The sequence below is a fragment of the Nerophis ophidion genome, linkage group LG12, assembly GCF_033978795.1.
Source record: "Nerophis ophidion isolate RoL-2023_Sa linkage group LG12, RoL_Noph_v1.0, whole genome shotgun sequence".
NCBI classification, from domain to species: Eukaryota; Metazoa; Chordata; class Actinopteri; order Syngnathiformes; family Syngnathidae; genus Nerophis; species Nerophis ophidion.
This window is the reverse complement of record NC_084622.1, coordinates 4358292-4380416: the sequence shown is the minus strand read 5'-3', so window position 1 is coordinate 4380416 and position 22125 is coordinate 4358292. Positions and strand designations below refer to the sequence as shown.

Sequence of the window (22125 nt, the reverse complement as noted above, 5' to 3'; positions counted from 1 at the left end):
GGGGGCGGGGTTTGGTGGTAGCGGGGAGGGTGAAGTGAAGTGAAGTGAATTATATTTATATAGCGCTTTTCTCTAATGACTCAAAGCGCTTTACATAGTGACACCCAATATCTAAGTTACATTTAAACCAGTGTGGGTGGCACTGGGAGCAGGTGGGTAAAGTGTCTTGCCCAAGGACACAACGGCAGTGACTAGGATGGCAGAAGCGGGAATCGAACCTGCAACCCTCAAATTGCTGGCACGGCCAACCGAGCTATACCACCACCAGGATATATTGTAGAACAGAAGAGTTAGTGCTGCAAGGGAGTCTGTTGTGTTTAGGTTGTCCTGAAATGTGTTTGTCATTATTGTTTGGTGTGGGTTCACAGTGTGGCGCATAATTGGAGATCTCAAATCACGTTGTGATTAAAAATGTCCGATTATGGCTTTTTTTCCGATATTGTCCAACTCTTGATTACAGATTCCAAAATCAACCGATACCGATATATGTAGTACAGTCGTGGAATTCAATCAATCAATCAATCAATCAATGTTTATTTATATAGCCCCAAATCACAAATGTCTCAAAGGACTGCACAAATCATTACGACTACAACATCCTCGGAAGAACCCACAAAAGGGCAAGGAAAACTCACACCCAGTGGGCAGGGAGAATTCACATCCAGTGGGACGCCAGTGACAATGCTGACTATGAGAAACCTTGGAGAGGACCTCAGATGTGGGCAACCCCCCCCCCCCTCTAGGGGACCGAAAGCAATGGATGTCGAGCGGGTCTAACATGATACTGTGAAAGTTCAATCCATAGTGGCTCCAACACAGCCGCGAGAGTTCAGTTCAAGCGGATCCAAGACAGCAGCGAGAGTCCCGTCCACAGGAGACCATCTCAAGCGGAGGCGGAGCAGCAGCGTAGAGATGTCCTCAACCGATACAGGCGAGCGGTGCATCCTGGGTCCCGACGAGCGGTCCATCCTGGGTCTCGACTCTGGACAGCCAGTACTTCATCCATGGTCATCGGACCGGACCCCCTCCACAAGGGAGGGGGGGACATAGGAGAAAGAAAAGAAGCGGCAGATAAACTGGTCTAAAAAGGAGATCTATTTAAAGGCTAGAGTATACAGATGAGTTTTAAGGTGAGACTTAAATGCTTCTACTGAGGTAGCATCTCGAACTGTTACCGGGAGGGCATTCCAGAGTACTGGAGCCCGAACGGAAAACGCTCTATAGCCCGCAGACTTTTTTTGGGCTCTAGGAATCACTAATAAGCCGGAGTCTTTTGAACGCAGATTTCTTGCCGGGACATATGGTACAATACAATCGGCAAGATAGGATGGAGCTAGACCGTGTAGTATTTTATACGTAAGTAGTAAAACCTTAAAGTCACATCTTAAGTGCACAGGAAGCCAGTGCAGGTGAGCCAGTACAGGCGTAATGTGATCAAACTTTCTTGTTCTTGTCAAAAGTCTAGCAGCCGCATTTTGTACCAACTGTAATCTTTTAATGCTAGACATGGGGAGACCCGAAAATAATACGTTACAGTAATCGAGACGAGACGTAACAAACGCATGGATAATGATCTCGGCGTCTTTAGTGGACAAAATGGAGCGAATATTAGCGATATTACGGAGATGAAAGAAGGCCGTTTTAGTAACGCTTTTAATGTGTGACTCAAAGGAGAGAGTTGGGTCGAAGATAATACCCAGATTTTTTACCGAGTCACCTTGTTTTATTATTTGGTTGTCAAATGTTAAAGTTGTATTATTAAATAGAGGTCGGTGTCTAGCAGGACCGATAATCAGCATTTCCGTTTTTATGCCTAATTTTGTTGTGATGCCCCGCTGGATGCATTAAACAATGTAACAAGGTTTTACAAAATAAATCAACTCAAGTTATGGAAAAAAATGCCAACATAGCACTGCCATATTTCTTATTGAAGTCACAAAGTGCATTATTCCTATGTTTTTAACATGCCTCAAAACAGCAGCTTGGAATTTGGGACATGCTTTCCCTGAGAGAGCATGAAGAGGTTGGGGGGCGGGGTTGAGGTGCGGGTGGGGTTTATTTTAGCGTCCCGGAAGACTTAGTGCTGCAAGGGTTTCTGGGTATTTTTTTTGTTGTGTTACTTTGCGGATGTTCTCCCGAAATTTGTTTGTAATTATTGTTTATTGTTTGATGTGGGTTCACAGTGTGGCACATATTTGGAGGTCTCAAATCACGTTGTGATTAGAGATGTCCGATTATGGGTTTTTTGCCGATATCCAATATTGTCCAACTCTTGATTACAGATTCCGATATCAACTGATACCGATATATACAGTACAGTCGTGGAATTAACACATTATTATGCCTAATTTTGTCGTGATGCCCCGCTGGATGCATTAAACAATGTAACAAGGTTTTACAAAATAAATCAACTCAAGTTATGGAAAAAAATGCCAACATAGCACTGCCATTTTTAATATTGAAGTCACAAAGTGCATTATTACTATGTTTTTAACATGGCTCAAAACAGCAGCTTTGAATTTGGGACATGCTTTCCCTGAGAGAGCATGAAGAGGTTGGGGGGCGGGGTTGAGGTGCGGGTGGGGTTTATTTTAGCGTCCCGGAAGTGTTAGTGCTGCAAGGGTTTCTGGGTATTTTTTCTGTTGTGTTTATGTTGTGTTACTTTGCGGATGTTCTCCCGAAATTTGTTTGTCATTATTGTTTGATGTGGGTTCACAGTGTGGCACATATTTGGAGGTCTCAAATCACGTTGTGATTAGAGATGTCCGATTATGGGTTTTTTGCCGATATCCAATATTGTCCAACTCTTGATTACAGATTCCGATATCAACTGATACCGATATATACAGTACAGTCGTGGAATTAACACATTATTATGCCTAATTTTGTCGTGATGCCCCGCTGGATGCATTAAACAATGTAACAATGTTTTACAAAATAAATCAACTCAAGTTATGGAAAAAAATGCCAACATAGCACTGCCATTTTTAATATTGAAGTCACAAAGTGCATTATTACTATGTTTTTAACATGGCTCAAAACAGCAGCTTTGAATTTGGGACATGCTTTCCCTGAGAGAGCATGAAGAGGTTGGGGGTGGGGGGGTATATTGTAGCGTCCCTGGAAGAGTTAGTGCTGCAAGGGGTTCTGGGTATTTGTTCTGTTGTGTTTATGTTGTGTTACGGTGTGGATGTTCTCCTGAAATGTTTTTTTCATTATTGTTTGGTGTGGGTTCACAGTGTGGCGCATATTTGTAACAGTGTTAAATTTGTTTATACTGCCACCCTCAGTGTGACCTTGACCAAGTACGTCTTGCAGTCACTTACGTGCGTCTGCAGAAGGCGCATACAACATGAGACTGGTTCAACATGAGACTGACGCTATTCGTATGGTAAAAAGCGGACGCGACGACAAGGTGTAAAGGGCGCTAAAGGCAGTGCCATCACGACGCGGTTTTAATATTGTTGTCTGGGTGGAAAAAAATTCCACCCAGACAACAAATTCGGGAGAATGGTTGCCCCGGGAGATTTTCTGGAGGGGCACTGAAATTCGGGAGACTCCCGGAAAAATTGGGAGGGTTGGAAAGTATGTTAATACCCTCGTGACAACCAGCTTTTGGTCTACGTTTGTCAAAGTTACACACAATTATATGAAACATTTTTATATACATTTTTTTTCTTTAAATACCGTATTTTCCAGGCCATAGGGCGCACCAGATTGTATGGAAAAGAGATTTCTGATATCAGTGGGATTTTACATGATTAAACAAAGGCTAAAAAAAATTAAAAAAAACGTTTTTATAAAAAAATAAAAATAAGGCGTAGTGCTGATGAATGGTCTATTTTTGATAATTTTTCATATATTGGGCACATCAGATTATAGTGCGCATTATTATTATTTTCTTTCTAAATGTAAAACACTTCCTTGGGGTCTACACAACATGTAATGGCGGTTCTTTGGTCAAAATGTTGCATTGATGATATTTTATAGATCATCTTCAAGCCGCTTTCCGAGAATCGTGTCCAGATGCGCTGTTTTGTGGGCGGCCTTTTTAATGTAGCTCACCTTCGACTTTGTCTTCTCCCTGTCATCTGTGTTGTAGCGGTGTAGCGTGCAAGGACGAGAGTGGAAGAAGTATGAAAAGATGGAGCTAATTGTTTTAATGACATTCAAACTTTACTTCAATCAATTACGGAGCAGCATCTCTTCAGCCGTAAACAACAACACAGGAAATGTGTCCCATTAAAAACCGTCCAACCGGAAATCTAATAACTAAAGATCCTTGGGTGAATAATGTATCTCACTACACCGGTATGTTTTAGCACTTACATGGCAAGTAGGAACTTTTCACTACTTTATATTAGAAATGGCAACAACTGAGGATGAAAGTCACATAACAAGAAGATAGAGAAAAAGAAGAAACTTATTGACTGTGGCGTCGTCGCGGACACGAGAAATTTTTCAGGACTTCTACAGATCCCAAATACAGATCAACAGGTACCACAAGGTAAAGAAAGTTGCATAATATTGCGAAACATAATGCCAGATCATATGTCTTACCTTATACACACACCATAATAATACTCGTATGTTTAATGCTTCATAGCTTACCAAAGTTGTATCAAAATATTTTGATAGATTTTTGAGCGCCGTGTGTAATGTTCTATATTTTCATTGAAACATTTAAAATGTTGGTGCTGTTTACTTGATGCATATTGCCATCATAGTGCAGCCTACACTCATCTCTTATGTTTGACTGTTATCTACTGGTCACACTTATCATTCTACCATGTCCATCCATCCATCCATCTTCTTCCGCTTATATTAGAGGTTGGGTCGCGGGGGCAACAGCCTAAGCAGGGAAACCCAGACTTCCCTTTCCCCAGCCACTTCCTCTAGCTCTTCCCGGGGGATCCCGAGGCGTTCCCAGGCCTGCCGGGAGAAATAGTCTTCCCCACGTGTTCTGGGTCTTCCCCGGGGCCTCCTACCGGTTGGACGAGGAGATTTTTAACTACCTCAGCGACCTCAGCCCCAGAAATAGGAGAGTCCACCACAGATTCCCCAGGCACAGCTTCCTCATAGGAAGACTAGTTGATGGGATTGAGGAGGTCTTCGAAGTATTCCTTCCACCTATCCACAACATCCGCAGTTGAGGTCAGCAGAACACCATCCGCACCATACACGGTGTTGATAGTGCACTGCTTCCCCTTCCTGAGGCGGCGGACGGTGGTCCAGAATCGCTTCGAAGCCGTCCGGAAGTCTTTTTTTTTTGGAAAACGATTCTACCATGTACCAAATAAAATAGCTTCGAGGTGGGTAAGCTCAACCAAATCTATTCCTTACATTAGGCGCACCAGGTTATAAGGTGCACTGTCCAGTTTTAAGTTCGCCCCATAGTCCGGAATATACAATATACAATTTTTTTGTGAAATTGTTTTATTTATTTAAAAAAATTAAAAGTTACACACAACGGGGGAAAAAAATTCCCTGTGGCTTCATAGCGGGGATAATATGTGATATGCTGCATGCTGGTACGCCTCGCTAGACAAAGCAACAACATGACGGGCCACTCGAAATTTCCACAGATTGATTTGAAGTGCAAATATTACTTGATGGACATGGTCACATGACACGAGTATGTGACTTAGAATCAAGATTTTCTTACGGTACGGGGGAAGAGGAAGATGGCAAGAGACAGGGACGTCATTTAGCTTTCGGCATATTTATTAATAAAATAAAATGATATGTGTACTAAATCAAGATACCGTATTTTTCGGACTACAAGTCGCAGTTTTTTTCATAGTTTGGCCTGTGGTGCAACTTATACTCCGGAGCGACTTATGTTTGAAATTATTAACACGTTACTGTAAAGTTTCAAATATTATTATTTATCTCATTCGCGGAACAGACGAAGAAAATGTCAGCAATCGTCACATACACGTCAACCAATAAGAATTTGGCGGGGGAGGGTCATGGCAGAAGTGCATTGTGGGTAATGGAATGCTATATGCTATATGCTACCGCTGTAGCTATTAAAATGGATCATTTCTGTCACATGGATCGTTTGTTGTTTGGATTTTGGAGTTTGTATGTGCACTTCCTGGTTTATTCTGTCACCATGGTTACCTCATTTGTTCCACCTGCACTGGCCTTTTGACGCACACCTGTTTATGATTACTGTTTCTGTATTTAAACTTGCCTCCTTCCTTTGTTCGGTCTTGGCTCATAGTTTGCGGTAAGCGACAGTCACATTTGTTATTCTGCTTCGTATTTACCCTGCTAAGTCGCGTCTTAGCTCCTCGGACATTGAACTCTATGCTTGCTAACTATTAGCATTAGCTTCCCGTACGTAGGCATGCCGTTTCTTTGCCTTTTGTCAGTGTTTCTTTTACCTTTTTGTACATTAAACCAGCAACCCTGCTTGTCCTGGTCCGCTGCATCTTGGGGTGACATCTTTGCGCATCACAATGCGCTTTAAATGTCACAGTATGAGCCAAGACCGAACAAAGGCAGGAGGCAGGTTTAAATACAGAAACAATAATCATAAACAGGTGTGCGTCAAAAGGCCAGTGCAGGTGGAACAGATGGGGTAACCATGGTGACAGAATAAACAATTTCATCGTTAGCGGTAACTTATGAAACCGGAGAAGGGCTGAACAAAAATCATGTACTGCAGATTACACGCTGGATGTAGTGAAATATGCAAACGACAAGAGGAAGCGGCGCATACCCTTGGAGTTGGCAGAGTTGTTTAGAGGCGACATCGAGGAAGAAGATTTAATCGGATTTAGCGATTAGGAGTGACAGATTGTTTGGTAAACGTATAGCATGTTCTATATGTTATAGTTATTTGAATGACTCTTACCATAATATGTTAGGTTAACATAGCAGCTGGTTATTTATGCCTCATATAAAGTACACTTATTCAGCCTGTTGTTCACTATTCTTTATTTATTTTAAATTGCCTTTCAAATGTCTATTCTTGGTGTTGGATTTTATCAAAGAAATTTCCCCCAAAAATGCGACGTATTTATGTTTTTTTCCTTCTTTATTATGCATTTTCGGCCGGTGCGACTTATACTCCGGAGCAGGGGTCACCAACGCGGTGCCCGCAGGCACCAGGTAGCCCGTAAGGACCAGATGAGTCGCCCGCTGGCCTGTTCTAAAAATAGCTCAACTAGCAGCACTTACCAGTGAGCTGCCTCTATTTTTTCAATTGTATTTATTTACTAGCAAGCTGGTCTCGCTTTGCTCGACATTTTTAATTCTAAGAGAGACAAAACTCAAATACCATTTGAAAATCCAAGAAAATATTTTAAAAACTTGGTCTTCACTTGTTTAAATACATTCATTTATTTGTTTACGTTGCTTCTTATAACTTTCAGAAAGACAATTTTAGAGAAAAAATACAACCTTAAAAATGATTTTAGGATTTTTAAACACATATACCTTTTTAACTTTTAAATTCCTTCCTCTTCTTTCCTGACAATTTAAATCAATGTTCAAGTATTTTTTTTTTAAATTGTAAAGAATAATAAATACATTTTACTTTAATTCTTCATTTTAGCTTCTGTTTTTTCAACAAAGAATATTTGTGAAATATTTCTTCAAACTTATTATTAAAAGCGTTACTAAAACGGCCTTCTTTCATCTCCGTAACATCGCTAAAATTCGCTCCATTCTGTCCACTAAAGACGCTGAGATCATTATCCATGCGTTTGTTACGTCTCGTCTCGATTACTGTAACGTATTATTTTCGGGTCTCCCCATGTCTAGCATTAAAAGATTACAGTTGGTACAAAATGCGGCTGCTAGACTTTTGACAAGAACAAGAAAGTTTGATCACATTACGCCTGTACTGTATATACCTTTATATACATATATACATACATATATACCTTTACTGTATATACCTTTATATACATATATACATACATATATACCTATACTGGCTCACCTGCACTGGCTTCCTGTGCACTTAAGATGTGACTTTAAGGTTTTACTACTTACGTATAAAATACTACACGGTCTAGCTCCATCCTATCTTGCCGATTGCATTGTACCATATGTCCCGGCAAGAAATCTGCGTTCAAAGGACTCCGGCTTCTTAGTGATTCCCAAAGCCCCAAAAAAAGTCTGCGGGCTTTAGAGCGTTTTCATTTCGGGCTCCAGTACTCTGGAATGCCCTCCCGGTAAAAGTTCGAGATGCCACCACAGTAGAAGCATTTAAGTCTCACCTTAAAACTCATCTGTATACTCTAGCCTTTAAATAGACTCCCTTTTTAGACCAGTTGATCTGCCGTTTCTTTTCTTTTTCTCCTATGTCCCACTCTCCCTTGTGGAGGGGGTCCGGTCCGTTCCGGTGGCCATGTACTGCTTGCCTGTGTATCGGCTGGGGACATCTCTGCGCTGCTGATCCGCCTCCGCTTGGGATGGTTTCCTGCTGGCTCCGCTGTGAACGGGACTCTCGCTGCTGTGTTGGATCCGCTTTAGACTGGACTCTCGCGACTGTGTTGGATCCATTATGGATTGAACTTTCACAGTATCATGTTAGACCCGCTCGACATCCATTGCTTTCCTCCTCTCCAAGGTTCTCATAGTCATCATTGTCACCGACGTCCCACTGGGTGTGGGTTTTCCTTGCCCTTATGTGGGCCTACCGAGGATGTCGTAGTGGTTTGTGCAGCACTTTGAGACACTAGTGATTTAGGGCTATATAAGTAAACATTGATTGATTGATTGATTATGATTAAAATTCAAAAAAATTATTCTCGGAAATCTAGAAAATCTGTAGAATCAAATTTAAATCTTATTTCAAAGTATTTTGAATTTCTTTTAAAAATGTTGTTCTGGAAAATCTAGAAGAAATGATGATTCGTCTTTGTTAGAAATATAGCTTCGTCCAATTCGTTATATATTCTAACAAAGTGCAGATTGGATTTTAACCTATTTAAAACATGTCAACAAAAATATATATTTATTGTGAGAAATCATTAAGATGATCAGTGTTTCCACAAAGATAAATATCATTAATTATTAATAATAACATAGAGTTAAAGGTAAATTGAGCAAATTGGCTATTTCTGGCAATTTATTTAAGTGTGTATCAAACTGGTAGCCCTTCGCATTAATCAGTACCCAAGAAGTAGCTCTTGGTTTCAAAAAGGTTGGTGACCCCTGGAGCGACTTAAAATCCGAAAAATACGGTACAGATTGTGTGACTATGTGTTGTGTTTTAACTTAGTGGTACCAGGAGTTGTTGAGCGAGATGCGGAAGTCAGGGAGGGCAAGGCAGTTTCGGAATCGCCACTGAGTCTCTCTCAAGGCAAACCTTTTGTTTGCTTTTTACATCAGGTGAAAAAAAAAAAAGTTCTGCGACAAAAAAGGCCCGCTGCACATTTCGCCGGCAGTTTTGTGTCGTGATCACAAAGTACTTACTTCTTCAAGTGTATGATCGGTGCGGAGTGAGTCACGGTGCCCCTCCGTGTCAGCGTTTATTGCCACTGCCACTTCATGACCAAGCGTTACCTAACACGGCGTACCTCAGGTTTTGAGTGTTGCCATTCTGAAGAGTTGGACACTGATTTTCCAACGGAAGAGTACAACATTTCTACAGACCAAGAAAGAGCTCCTGTGAAATGGGTGAGGTGATATTTTGAAATTGTCCTGAAGCTCGCATTATATTTGAACCAATTCAAGTACAAACCCTGTTTCCATATGAGTTGGGAAATTGTGTTGGATGTAAATATAAACGGAATACAATGATTTGCAAATCCTTTTCAACCCATATTCAGTTAAATATGCTACAAAGACAACATATTTGATGTTCAAACTCATAAACTTTTTTTTTTTTTTCGTGCAAATAATCATTAACTTTAGAATTTGATGCCAGCAACACTTGACAAAGAAGTTGGGAAAGGTGGCAATAAATACTGAGAAAGTTGCGAAATGCTCATCCAACAGGTGGGTGCCATGATTGGGTATAAAAACAGCTTCCCAAAAAATTCTCAGTCTTTCACAAGAAAGGATGGGGTGAGGTACACCCCTATGTCCACAACTGCGTGAGCAAATAGTCAAAAAGTTTAACAACAACGTTTCTCCAAGTGCAATTGCAAGAAATTTAGGGATTTCAACATCTACTGACGCGTTGGCGACGCATGGTGGATGCGCGTTGTCACCCCAGGGATGCACGAGGACCAAGACAGGCAGGAGTTGCAGGTATGAGTTGATTTAATACAAACATAAAAGAACACTGATACAAGAAAGACAAAGAAAAGACAAAGAGAGCTAGGCTAACAATTAGCAACGAGAGCAGAGTACAAAAATAGATCAATCAATCCATCAATGTTTACTTATATAGCCCTAAATCACTAGTGTCTCAAAGGGCTGCACAAACCACTACGACATCCTCGGTAGGCCCACATAAGGGCAAGGAAAACTCACACCCAGTGGGACGTCGGTGACAATGATGACTATGAGAACCTTGGAGAGGAGGAAAGCAACGGATGTCGAGCGGGTCCAACATGATACTGTGAAAGTTCAATCCATAATGGATCCAACACAGTCGCGAGAGTCCAGTCCAACACAGCAGCGAGAGTCCCGCCCACAGCGGAGCCAGCAGGAAAACATCCCAAGCGGAGGCGGATCAGCAGCGCAGAGATGTCCCCAGCCGATACACAGGCGAGCAGCACATGGCCACCGGATCGGACCGGACCCCCTCCACAAGGGAGAGTGGGACATAGGAGAAAAAGAAAAGAAACGGCAGATCAACTGGTCCAAAAAGGGAGCCTATCCAAAGGCTAGAGTATACAAATGAGTTTTAAGGTGCTTCTACTGAGGTGGCATCTCGAACTTTTACCGGGAGGGCATTCCAGAGTACTGGAGCCCGAAATGAAAAAGCTCTATAGCCCGCAGACTTGTTTTGGGCTTTGGGAATCACTAATAAGCCGCAGTCCTTTGAACGCAGATTTCTTGCCGGGACATATGGTACAATACAATCGGCAAGATAGGATGGAGCTAGACCGTGTAGTATTTTATACGTAAGTAGTAAAACCTTAAAGTCACATCTTAAGTGCACAGGAAGCCAGTGCAGGTGAGCCAGTACAGGCGTAATGTGATCAAACTTTCTTTGTTCTTGCCAAAAGTCTAGCAGCCGCATTTTGTACCAACTGTAATCTTTTAATGCTAGACATGGGGAGACCCGAAAATAATACGTTACAGTAATCGAGGCGAGACGTAACAAACGCATGGATAATGATCTCAGCGTCTTTAGTGGACAAAATGGAGCGAATTTTAGCGATATTACGGAGATGAAAGAAGGCCGTTTTAGTAACGCTTTTAATGTGTGTCTCAAAAGAGAGAGTTGGGTCGAAGATAATACCCAGATTCTTTACCGAGTCGCCTTGTTTAATTATTTGGTTGTCAAATGTTAGAGTTGTATTATTAAATAGATGTGCAGAGAGCGCACGCGAAGCTAAGGCGAAACTTAGCAATAGTGGATACAAAAAAGAAGAACCAACGTGCGTACAAAGTAGCAAACAAACCAACCAGAATGAACTGAGGTAGCAGGCAGGACTAATTACTAAAGCAATCAATGAAAAACAGGTGTGCGTAGAAACAAGGGGCAGGTGGACTAATGAGCTACCATGGTGACAGACTAAACAGGAAATAAAGACGTCAAGCAACAGAGTGATACGAAAATGGAAGCAGTAAATAATAATACGTAAAGATCCGAAAAGCGGATTTCAACATCTACGGTCCATAATATAATTTAAAGGTTCAGAGAATCTGGAGAAAAAACTCCACGTAAGCGGCATGGCCGGAAACCAACATTGAATGACCGTGACCTTCGATCCCTCAGACGGCACTGTAACAAAAATCGACATCAGTCTCTAAAGGATATCACCACATGGGCTCAGGAACACTTCAGAAAAACCACTGTCACTAAATACAGTTTGTCACTACATCTGTAAGTGCAAGTTAAAGCTCTACTATTCAGAGCGAAAGCCATTTATCTCATCTGCAGTCCTCGCCAAGGTTTATAATAGTCATTCACATTGACATCCCACTGAGTTGTGAGTTTTTCCTTGTCCTTACGTGGGCTCTGAACCGAGGATGTCGTTCTGGCTAGTGCATCCCTTTGAGACACTTGGGATTTAGGGCTAGATAAATAAACATTGATTGATTGATTAATTGTTTGATACATCCACACTGGGGTGTCAGATTTCTAATTGTGACTTTTTTGGCAAATCCAATCTTCGTGGTGGCAAACCAAAAAAAAAAAAAAATAGATTTTTAAGATACCTGTGGCTGTGGGGGCACGGCTATGGGCGTGGCTATGGGCGTCATCGAGTAATTTGCATAATTAGCCATGATATGAGTTTTTTTTTTAATTTTAAAAAAATGTTTGCATACACTTAAAACAAATCTGTTATTATTCATTATTATAAACATATATTTTTTCATTGTTTTGCCATATTTCCAATTATTGCTGCTTTTCTTACAAAGTTCATACTTTTAATGACTTTCTAAATGTCACTCAATCAATCAATCGATGTTTATTTATATAGCCCTAAATCACAAATGTCTCAAAGGGCTGTACAAACCATTACGACTACGACATCCTCGGAAGAACCCACAAAAGGGCAAGGAAAACTCACACCCAGTGGGCAGGGAGAATTCACATAAACACAAGTACATTTAAATTTAAAACCACTAGCAACAAATCTAGCATCTTCTTCTGGTGTTATCATAAAATGTACTTGTGTTTATGGACTCTACTTCTGTCCCTGACTAAAGAGGCTGAAGCGAACATGGCGCTGTTTTTCTAGTTTCTCTTCTTAAAAGCAGCCACTATCCTCTTAATATTTGGAAATTTTGTAGATGGCTGTCCGAGGGTACATCTACTATACATATATATATATGTATATATATATGTATATATATATGTGTATATATATATATATATATATATATATATATATGTATATATATATATATATATATATATATATATATATATATATATATATAAATGAGGTCCACATCACAGACATGCTGACAACGCTCCAGACAATATCATGCGTTTTGTTTACATCCGGTTTTTAGACATCAAATTATTTTTTTTTGGGTGGTCGAGTTTTTGATACATCACTTGACTAGGGGAAACTAATGAGTAGCTATGGTAACAAAACAAACCAGGAAGTGAAAAGACAGAACCAAATGTCCAAAAAACCAAACCGAACCTGACCAAAACAAAACATGATCCATAGGTGTGACAGTTTCAACATTAAATATATTGTCTTTGTAGTGCATTCAATTGAACGTGGGTTGAAAATGATTTGCAAATCTTTGTATTCCGTTTCTATTTACATCCAACACAAATTCCCAACTCATATGGAAACGGGGTTTGTACCTACATTGTCGGACTACAAAGCACTGTGGGTAAACTTTCACCATGTATGGATACTGGAACAGGCGTCTTCCTGCAGTCCACACGGATCGCTTATGTGTGACTGCCATCTACTGGTCACACTTATCATTACACCATGTATCAAATGAAATTGCTTGGAGGTCGTGAGTGTCAGTGTGTGTCCCTAAACAAGCGAGAGAGCTCATCATGTCCATGAGGGAGGAGGTTTTCCCTTCAAAAGCGACCGTTGAAAAGAAAAGAAACCGACTATATTGAGCAGTCGTGAAAAATGCTACGGGGTCATATATTACTCTTATAGCATTATTAAAAAGTCGATTTTGCATCACAGGGGACCTTTAGGAAGGACATATGGTCAGACCACAGAGACCTAGGAATATCTCATTCAGAGATTTAACAGGTCAAGGCCTGTGGGGAAATAACCGTTCTAGATTGGTAAAGCAAGTTAATCCCGCTTCTTGTATGTGTTTTCTAGGATCTATGAGCGGGTGGTGGAAGCTCCCTTCATGGACATACCCAAGGACGCCTCCTTCTGGCTTGGACAGAGGAACACTGCTCATGGGTTTTTCAAGGTCAGCATTTCTCTCCAAATATGGGATATTTTGTGTTACTCCACCATAAAGAAAATGAGCACGCTCGAGTCCTTTTTTATAACTCATCCCCGCTAGCCTTTGTGTTTGCTTTTTATATTAACGACGGAGCTGCCGGATTTAATTGCATGCGTTGCCATTTTTAATATTCCAGTGTTGCTGGGCCGTCCATCCCGATCGGTATTTCTTTTATGTCATTATTTGCTTCCCCGTCCTTAAGAATGCAGCTAAGCCCAATTATCTCGGCAAAATCCCGACAATGCTGATTTAGGAGAAGTCAGTGAGTCGCCTCTGGACCATGCTCATTAGTTGGGTTCTGCGCAGGTATTGTTAATCATTCGGGGCAGCCTTCCCAGATTGGACTGCACAAGACGAGGCGGAATGTTTCTCACATTTCCTCGGGTCCAGACCTTTGTCCGTGTTCTTGACATGAAGCAGCAGTTTCTTGGGTCGATTCAATGAGCTCTGCAGGGGAATAACGATTAGCCAATCAGCGCCACAGGCAGGGCCACTCACAAGTCTTTTGGAGCTATGACACGAGTCTCAACATTCTACTTCGCTTTTTACGACTCTCCGGTGCATTTTTGCAGTAAAAAAGAAAAAAAAAAAAACAGCAGGCCGGCGCCAGCTTCTAAAATGATGTCAGATTAAAGCGGAGGCCCGGGCTCTTCCGTGATTTATCACAAAAAAATGGATAGGGACCGTGCATGAGGTTTTATAGTTCCTATAGTTCTTCGACATGCTGGGTCACGTGCACTTGGGAATGGGGACCACGCGTGAGGTTTTCCACAGTGTGGGGACTTTCTGCAGCCTAATGCTCATGTTGAAGATGTGCTGGAACACACCACAGAGCTCTACTATGCAGAAAGAAAGCCATTTATCAACAACACCCAGAAATGTCGCCGGATTCCCTGGGCCAGAGCTCATCTAAGATGGACTGATGCAAATTGTAAAAGTGGTCTTTGGTCTGACGAGTCCACATTTCACATTTTTTTGGGAAACTGTGGACGTCGTGTCCTCCTGATCAAAGAGGAATAGAACTTTCTGGAAATATTATAGGCACAAAGTTCAAAAGCCAGCATCTGTGATTGTATGGGGGTGTATTTGTGCCCAAGGCATAGGTAACTTACACATCTGTGAAGGCTCCATTAAGGCTGGAAGGTACATACAGGTTTTGGAGTAACATATGTTGCCATCCAAGCCACGTTATCATGAACGCCCCTGCTTATTTCAGCAATGCAATGCCAAGCCGCTTGGTTTCATAGTAAAAGAGTGCAGGTACTAGACTGGCCTGCCTGTAGTCCAGACCTGTCTCCCATTGAAAATGTGTGGTGCATTAGGTAGCCTAAAATACTACAACAGAAACTCCGGACTCTTGAACAGCTTAAACTGTACATCAAGCAAGAATGCGAAATAATTCCCCCTTAAAAGCTTCAAAAATGGGTCTCCTCAGTTCCCAAATGTTTAGTGAGTGTTGTTAAAAGGACAGGCCATGTAACACAGTGGTAAAAATGCCCCATTGACAACTTTTTTGCAATGTGTTGCTGCCATTAAATTCCAAGTTAATGGTTATTTTGCAAAAAACAAAGTTTCTCAGTTTAAATATCTTGTCTTTGCAGTCTATTCAATTAAATAAAAGTTGAAAAGGATTTGCAAATCATTGTTTTCTGTTTTTATTTATCATTTACACAACGTGCCAACTTTACTGGTTTTGGGGTTTGCATGTATTTTCTACAGCCTTTCTTATTTCATTCACAATTGTCATCCTTTTCAAATAGCTAGACGGTTTCCAACTAAGTCAAAAATGTTTGAATAAGAAGAGGAATGGGTAGTGCCTGCTATTGAAATGTTTTTTTTATCTCACTAGTTCCATCACAAATTGGACACAACTTTTTCTATCCAAGCTTCCCATGTCATCTATCAAAACATTTCCACAAGTGTTCTTTTTTAATTAAAGACCAATAAATAGGAGTGACACAAGCTTTTTGAGGGAATAGAAGCACACACGTATTGAGTGGTGGTTGCCATGGAGACACAGTATCAATGCTACTCTGTGTGCATAGTTGTTTTTTCAAGGGTCTGCACACACCGGACGGAAAGCAATCAATAGATTCAAAACATGCTGAAATTGAATTTGCGTCCGCTGTTTATACAAGAGACGACCTGAGGAAAACATGCTGGTCGGTTCTGATGTGATTTGTGATTTGCTGTCGGACTCTTTTATTGTTATTATTATCATCTCACACTCCAGAAGAACAACATTATTTGTTTGCGCTCGGTTTACTTTTATAGTCTTTGTGTTTGTGTGTGTGTGTCTGTGTATGTCTTCAGGGGGTGATGCAGGACGTGGAAATTGTGGTGATGCCGCAAGGATACGTCTCCCAGTGTCCAGATCTCAACAGAAGTGAGTGCTCCATGTTGTTATTGCTGGGCCCTGTAATTTTAAAATATAATGGATAGATAGATATAGACAGAGACTCATAACAGACAACAATGTAAGAAAAAGTAGAATTTAGGCACACTATGTACAATTTGGAGAGTTGATTAGTGATAGTAATGAAAAGAATACATACAGTATAAGACAGGGGTCGGGAACCTTTTTGGCTGAGAGAGCCAAAAAGCCAAATATTTTAAAATATATTTCCGTAAGAGCCATATAAATTTTTTTTAACACTGAACACAACTAAACACGTGCATTTTTAAGTAAGATCAACATTTCTAGAGTATAATAGGTCTCTTATTCTTTGTAATAACATTGTTATTCTGAAGCTAACTCTGGAGGGGGCGTGGCCTGCGGGCCTGCAGCGAAAGGTGCATGGATGGCCCACCTCGGCCTTGTTATCTAATCACCTGTCGCTCTGTTATAAGCAGCAGCCAGGAGGACAGACTGGGTTGGGGCTGGAAATACTATTGCTGGAAAGCAACTGAGAGACTTATTGAAAAATAAGACAAAACTGTAACCCTGAAACAGGCTCTCATGTCGGTGCTTGGGGGTCTGAAGAACCCCCAGTGTTACGATCTGCTGCTCAGATCTTCACATATTTGTTTTTTCATTTTCAGTCTGACCCGTTTATTTCCTGTTTTTGTCCATCACTATGGTTACACATCAGTTCACCTGCTGTTCACGCCCCGCACACCTGCTACAGATAATCACTGTCACTTTATAAGCCGTCCTCTTTTGTTTGTTCAGCCTGGGTTCATGATTTGCTTTTCACGCAACAAGTTACGCCTGCACTCTATTTCGTATGTATATTCTTGCTAAGCTTTTCACGCTAGCCATTCACTGTTCATTCCAGTTCTCATGCTGAAGTTTTTGTTTTACTGTTTTATGTGCCTACGTGCCAGTTTATTTCTCATTGTTATATATCCTAGCTTTTATGCTAGCGTCCTTTGTTTGTTTTATTCTACTAGCTCTAGCATTTTTGTTACATAGCTCTTTTGTTATTTAAATACATTTCGTATATCTTACCTTTGCTGTGTTCAATTTTGACGCATCCTCGAGGGAATCGAACCCGGCATCACAATGCCAAACAGACGTAACACCCAGGAGGGCAAGCCCCACACTAACCAATAATAAATAAATAACTTCTTACCATTAACGCAACTTCTTGAACAGGTGCGGTAGAAAACGGATGGATAGATTAAAATTGCATGAGAATGTTTTATATTTTGGACATTATTTTTAACACTGTGATTACAAGTGGAATTATTCATTACTTATCGTGTTAAGCAAGGTCAGCTCAGATTTATCAGAGAGCCAGATGCAGTCATCAAAAGAGCCACATCTGGCTCTAGAGCCATAGTTTCCCTACCCCTGGTATAAGATGTGTCAGCGGTCCTTTAAAGGGGAACATTATCACCAGACCTATGTAAGCGTCAATATATACCTTGATGTTGCAGAAAAAAGACCATATATTTTTTTAACGATTTCCGAACTCTAAATGCCTTTATATTTATCGCTCTCTTAGCGATGACGTCAGAACGTGATGTAACCTAGGTAATAAAGCCGCCATTTTCTCAAACACATTACAAACACCGCGTCTCAGCTCTGGTATTTTCCGTTTTTTCGACTATTTTGTGGAACCTTGGAGACATCATGCCTCGTCGGTGTGTTGTCGGAGGGTGTAACAACACTAACAGGGAAAGATTCAAGTTGCACCACTGGCACAAAGATGCAAAAGTGGCAAGAAATTGGACGACATTTGTTCAAATTACGAGGGTGTGGGGAAAGCCGACGAAATGGTCAGTCGTTTGTTCCGCACACTTTACCCACGAAAGCTATGCTACTACAGAAATGGCAAGACTGTGTGGATATCCTGCGACACTCAAAGCAGATGCATTTCCAACGATAAAGTCAAAGAAATCTTCCGCCAGACCCCCATTGAATGTGCCGGAGTGTCTGCACATTTTACCGGCGATGCTAAGGCAGACATGGCACAGAGATGTATGGATAACCTGCAGATGCATTTCAAACGATAAAGTCAACTAAATCACAAAGGTGAGTTTTGTTGATGTTGTTGACCTATGTGCTAATCAGACATATTTGGTCGCGGCATGACTGCCAGCTAATCGAGGCTAACATGCTATTTAGGCTAGCTGTATGTACATTTTAAACTATATTTACATCCAGCGTTTCCCTCCACCCACATTTAATGCCAAACAAACACTTAATAATCGATGGATTTAAGTTGATCCAGTGTCACAAGATGCAAAACTTCCGATCGTTAGTCTGCGCATTTTTACCGGTGATGGTTTGGCAAACATGGCCGAATAGCGTCAATAGGTATTCGCTCAATAGCTTCAGTTTCTTCTTCAATTTCGTTTTCGCTATCTGCCTCCATACTCCAACCATCCGTTTCAAAACATGCATAATCTGTTGAATCGCTTAAGCTGCTGAAATCCGAGTCTGAATCTGAGCTAATGTCGCTATATCTTGCTGTGCTATCCGTATTGGCATCACTGGATGACGTCACAGGAAAATGGATGATGGCTTCACAGATAGGGATATTCCAATATGGGTAAAATTTTGAAAAAAACTTCAAAAAATAAAATAAGTCACTGGGAATTGATTTTTATTGGTTTTAACCCTTCTGAAATTGTGATAAAGTTCCCCTATAATAGTACATTGGAAATGTCCATAATCTAGCCTTAAAGCTGGAATTTTAAAAGCGCTTTTAGTAAGCCGGACAGGAACACACCGTTTTGTGTGTCTGAAGCTCCAATGCTAATGAACTGTGTTTGTCCACACCTGCCTCCAGTATAGTGTGTCTCTCAGAAGCACTACTGTGCATGCATTTTATCCACGTTTTCCATATACTCATCAGGGGTCCTCAAGCTTTTCGACTCGAGGGCCACATTGGGTCAAAAGAATTTGGCCGTAGGCCCGGCAATGCATGTAAGTATGTATGTGTGTTCAGTGAGGTTTCACAAGTATTTGTACACCCTGCAATTTTGCATGTTCTTCCACTTAGAAATTAGGGAAAGGTCTGAAATGTTCATCATAGATGTATTTCCACAGTTGGAGACAGTGGAAATACAACCTATACATACTTCTGGGGCTGAGGTTGCTGAAGTAGTTAAAAATCTCCACAGGGGTAGATGAGATCCGCTCAGAGTTCCTCAAGGCCCTGGATGCTGTGGGGCTGTCTTGGTTGATAAGACTCTGCAGCATCTTGTGGAAATCGGGGGCGGTGCCTCTGGATTGGCGGAACGGGGTGGTGGTTCCTCTCTTTAAGAAGGGGAACTGGAGGGTGTGTTCCAACTATCGTGGGATCACACTCCTCAGCCTCCCCGGTATGGTCTATTCAGGTGTACAGGAGGGGAGGTTACGTTGGATAGTCGAACCTCGGATTCAGGAGGAACGGTGTGGTTTTCGTCCTGGTCGTGGAACTATGGACGAGCTCTCTACTCTCGGCAGGGTTCTTGAGGGTGCATGGGAGTTTGCCCAACCAGTCTACATGTGCTTTGTGGACTTGGAGAAGGCATTCGACCGTGTCCCTCGGGAAGTCCTGTGGGGAGTGCTCAGAGAATATGGGGTATCGGACTGTCTGATTGTGGGGGTCTGCTCCCTGTATGATCAGTGTCAGAGCTTGGTCCGCATTGCTGGCAGTAAGTCGGACACGTTTCCAGTGAGGGTTGGACTCCGCCAAGGCTGCCCTTTGTCCCAGATTCTGTTCATAACTTTTATGGACAGAATTTCTAGGCGCAGACAAGGCGTTGAGGGGTTCGGGTTTGGTGGCTGCAGAATTAGGTATCTGCTTTTTGTACATGATATGGTTCTGATGGCTTCATCTGGCCCGGATCTTCAACTCTCACTGGATCAGTTTGCAGCCAAGTGTGGAGCGACTGGGATGAGAATCAGCACCTCCAAGTCTGAGTCCATGGTTCTCGCCCGGAAAAGGGTGGAGTGCCATCTCCTTGTTGGGGAGGGGATCCTGCCCAAGTGGAGGAGTTCCAGTACCTCGGAGTCTTGTTCACGGGTGAGGGAAGAGTGGATGGTGAAATGTACAGGAGGATCGGTGCGGCGTCTTCAGTAATGCGGACTCTGTATCGATCCGTTGTGGTGAAGAAGGAGCCGAGCCGGAAGGCAAAGCTCTCAATTTACCGGTCCATCTACATTCCCATCCTCACCTATTGTCATGAGCTTTGGGTTATGACCGAAAGGACTAAATCACGGGTACAAGCGGCCGAAATGAGTTTCCTCCGCCGGGTGGCAGGGCTCTCCCTTAGAGATAGGGTGAGAAGCTCTGTCATCCGGGGAGAGCTCAAAGTGAAGCCGCTGCTCCTCCACATCGAGAGGAGCAAGATGAGGTGGTTCGGGCATCTGGTCAGGATGCCACCCGAACGCCTCCCTAGGGAGGCGTTTCGGACACGTCCGACTGGTAGTAGGCCACGGGGAAGACCCAGGACACGTTGGGAAGACTATGTCTCCCGGCTGGCCTGGGAACGCCTCGGGATTCCCCGGGAAGAGCTGGACGAAGTGGCTGGGGAGAGGAAAGTCTGGGCTTTCCTGCTTAGCCTGCTGCCCCCGCGACCCGACCTCGGATAAACGGAAGAAGATGGATGGATGTTGGAGACATAATCTAAAAAGAAAAATCCGGAAATCACATGGTATTATTTATTTATGATTTATTTGTATGTTACAGGGATTCATAAGTATTTGCACACATGAGAACATCAGTGTTAATATTTAGTGCAGAAGCCTTTGTTTTCAATTACAGAGGTCAAACGTTTCCTATAGTTCTCACCAGGTTTGCACACACAGCAACAGGGATTTTGGCCCACACCTCCACACAAATCTTCTCTAGATCTGTCAGGTTTGGGGTCTGTCGCCGAGCAACACAAAGTTTCAGCTCCCTCCAAAGGATTTTCTATAGGATTTAGATCTTTAGCCTTGTTAGGCCACTCCAGAAACTTGATATGCTTGGTATGGATGGTTATCCTGGACGTGTGCTCCATGCCACGACCATCTTCAAGGCTCTGACCAAGGGAAGGAGGTTTTTGGCTAAAATGTCACACTACATGGCCCTCTTCATCCTTTCCTTAATACAGTGCAGTCGTCCTGTCCCCTTATCTGAGAAAGCACCCCCAAAGCATGATTTTTCCACCCTCATGCTTCACTGTAGGAGTGGTGTTCTTGGGATGATACTCATCCTTCTTTTTCGTCCAAACCCGACGAATGGAGTTTATACCAAAAAGTTCTATTTTGGTCTCATCTGACCACATGACTTTCTCCCATGACTCCTGTTGATCATGCAGATGGCCATTGATAAACTTCAGACGTGCCTGGACATGAGCTGACTTAAGCAGCTTTATGATTTTAAAGCACTACGCCGGAGTGTTCAACTGATAGTCACCTTGGAAACAGTGGTCCCAGCTCTCTTCAGCCCATGCCGTGTAGTTCTGGGCTGATTCCTCACTTTTCTTCTCATGAGTGATGCCCCACGAGGAGAGATCTTTTATGAAACCCAGTCCGAGGTAGGTTAGCAGTCATGTTTAGCCTCTTCCATGTTCTAACAATTTGTGCAACAGTTGATCTATTGTCACCAAGCTGCTTCCCAATGGTCCCATAGCCTTTTACAGCTTGGTGGAGCTCTGCAATTTTGT

General features: G+C 42.1%; 1 protein-coding gene across 1 annotated transcript in view; it reads left to right on the top strand.

Moving 5' to 3' along the window:
- Window positions 1-22125, top strand: part of LOC133563739 (protein kinase C-binding protein NELL2-like) — a 129813-nt gene that overhangs the window by 86095 nt on the left and 21593 nt on the right. The window contains exons 5-6 of the mRNA XM_061918037.1: window positions 13905-14001; window positions 16351-16423. Coding sequence (XP_061774021.1) covers window positions 13905-14001; window positions 16351-16423 — 170 coding nt within the window. The remainder of the gene's footprint in view (window positions 1-13904; window positions 14002-16350; window positions 16424-22125) is intronic.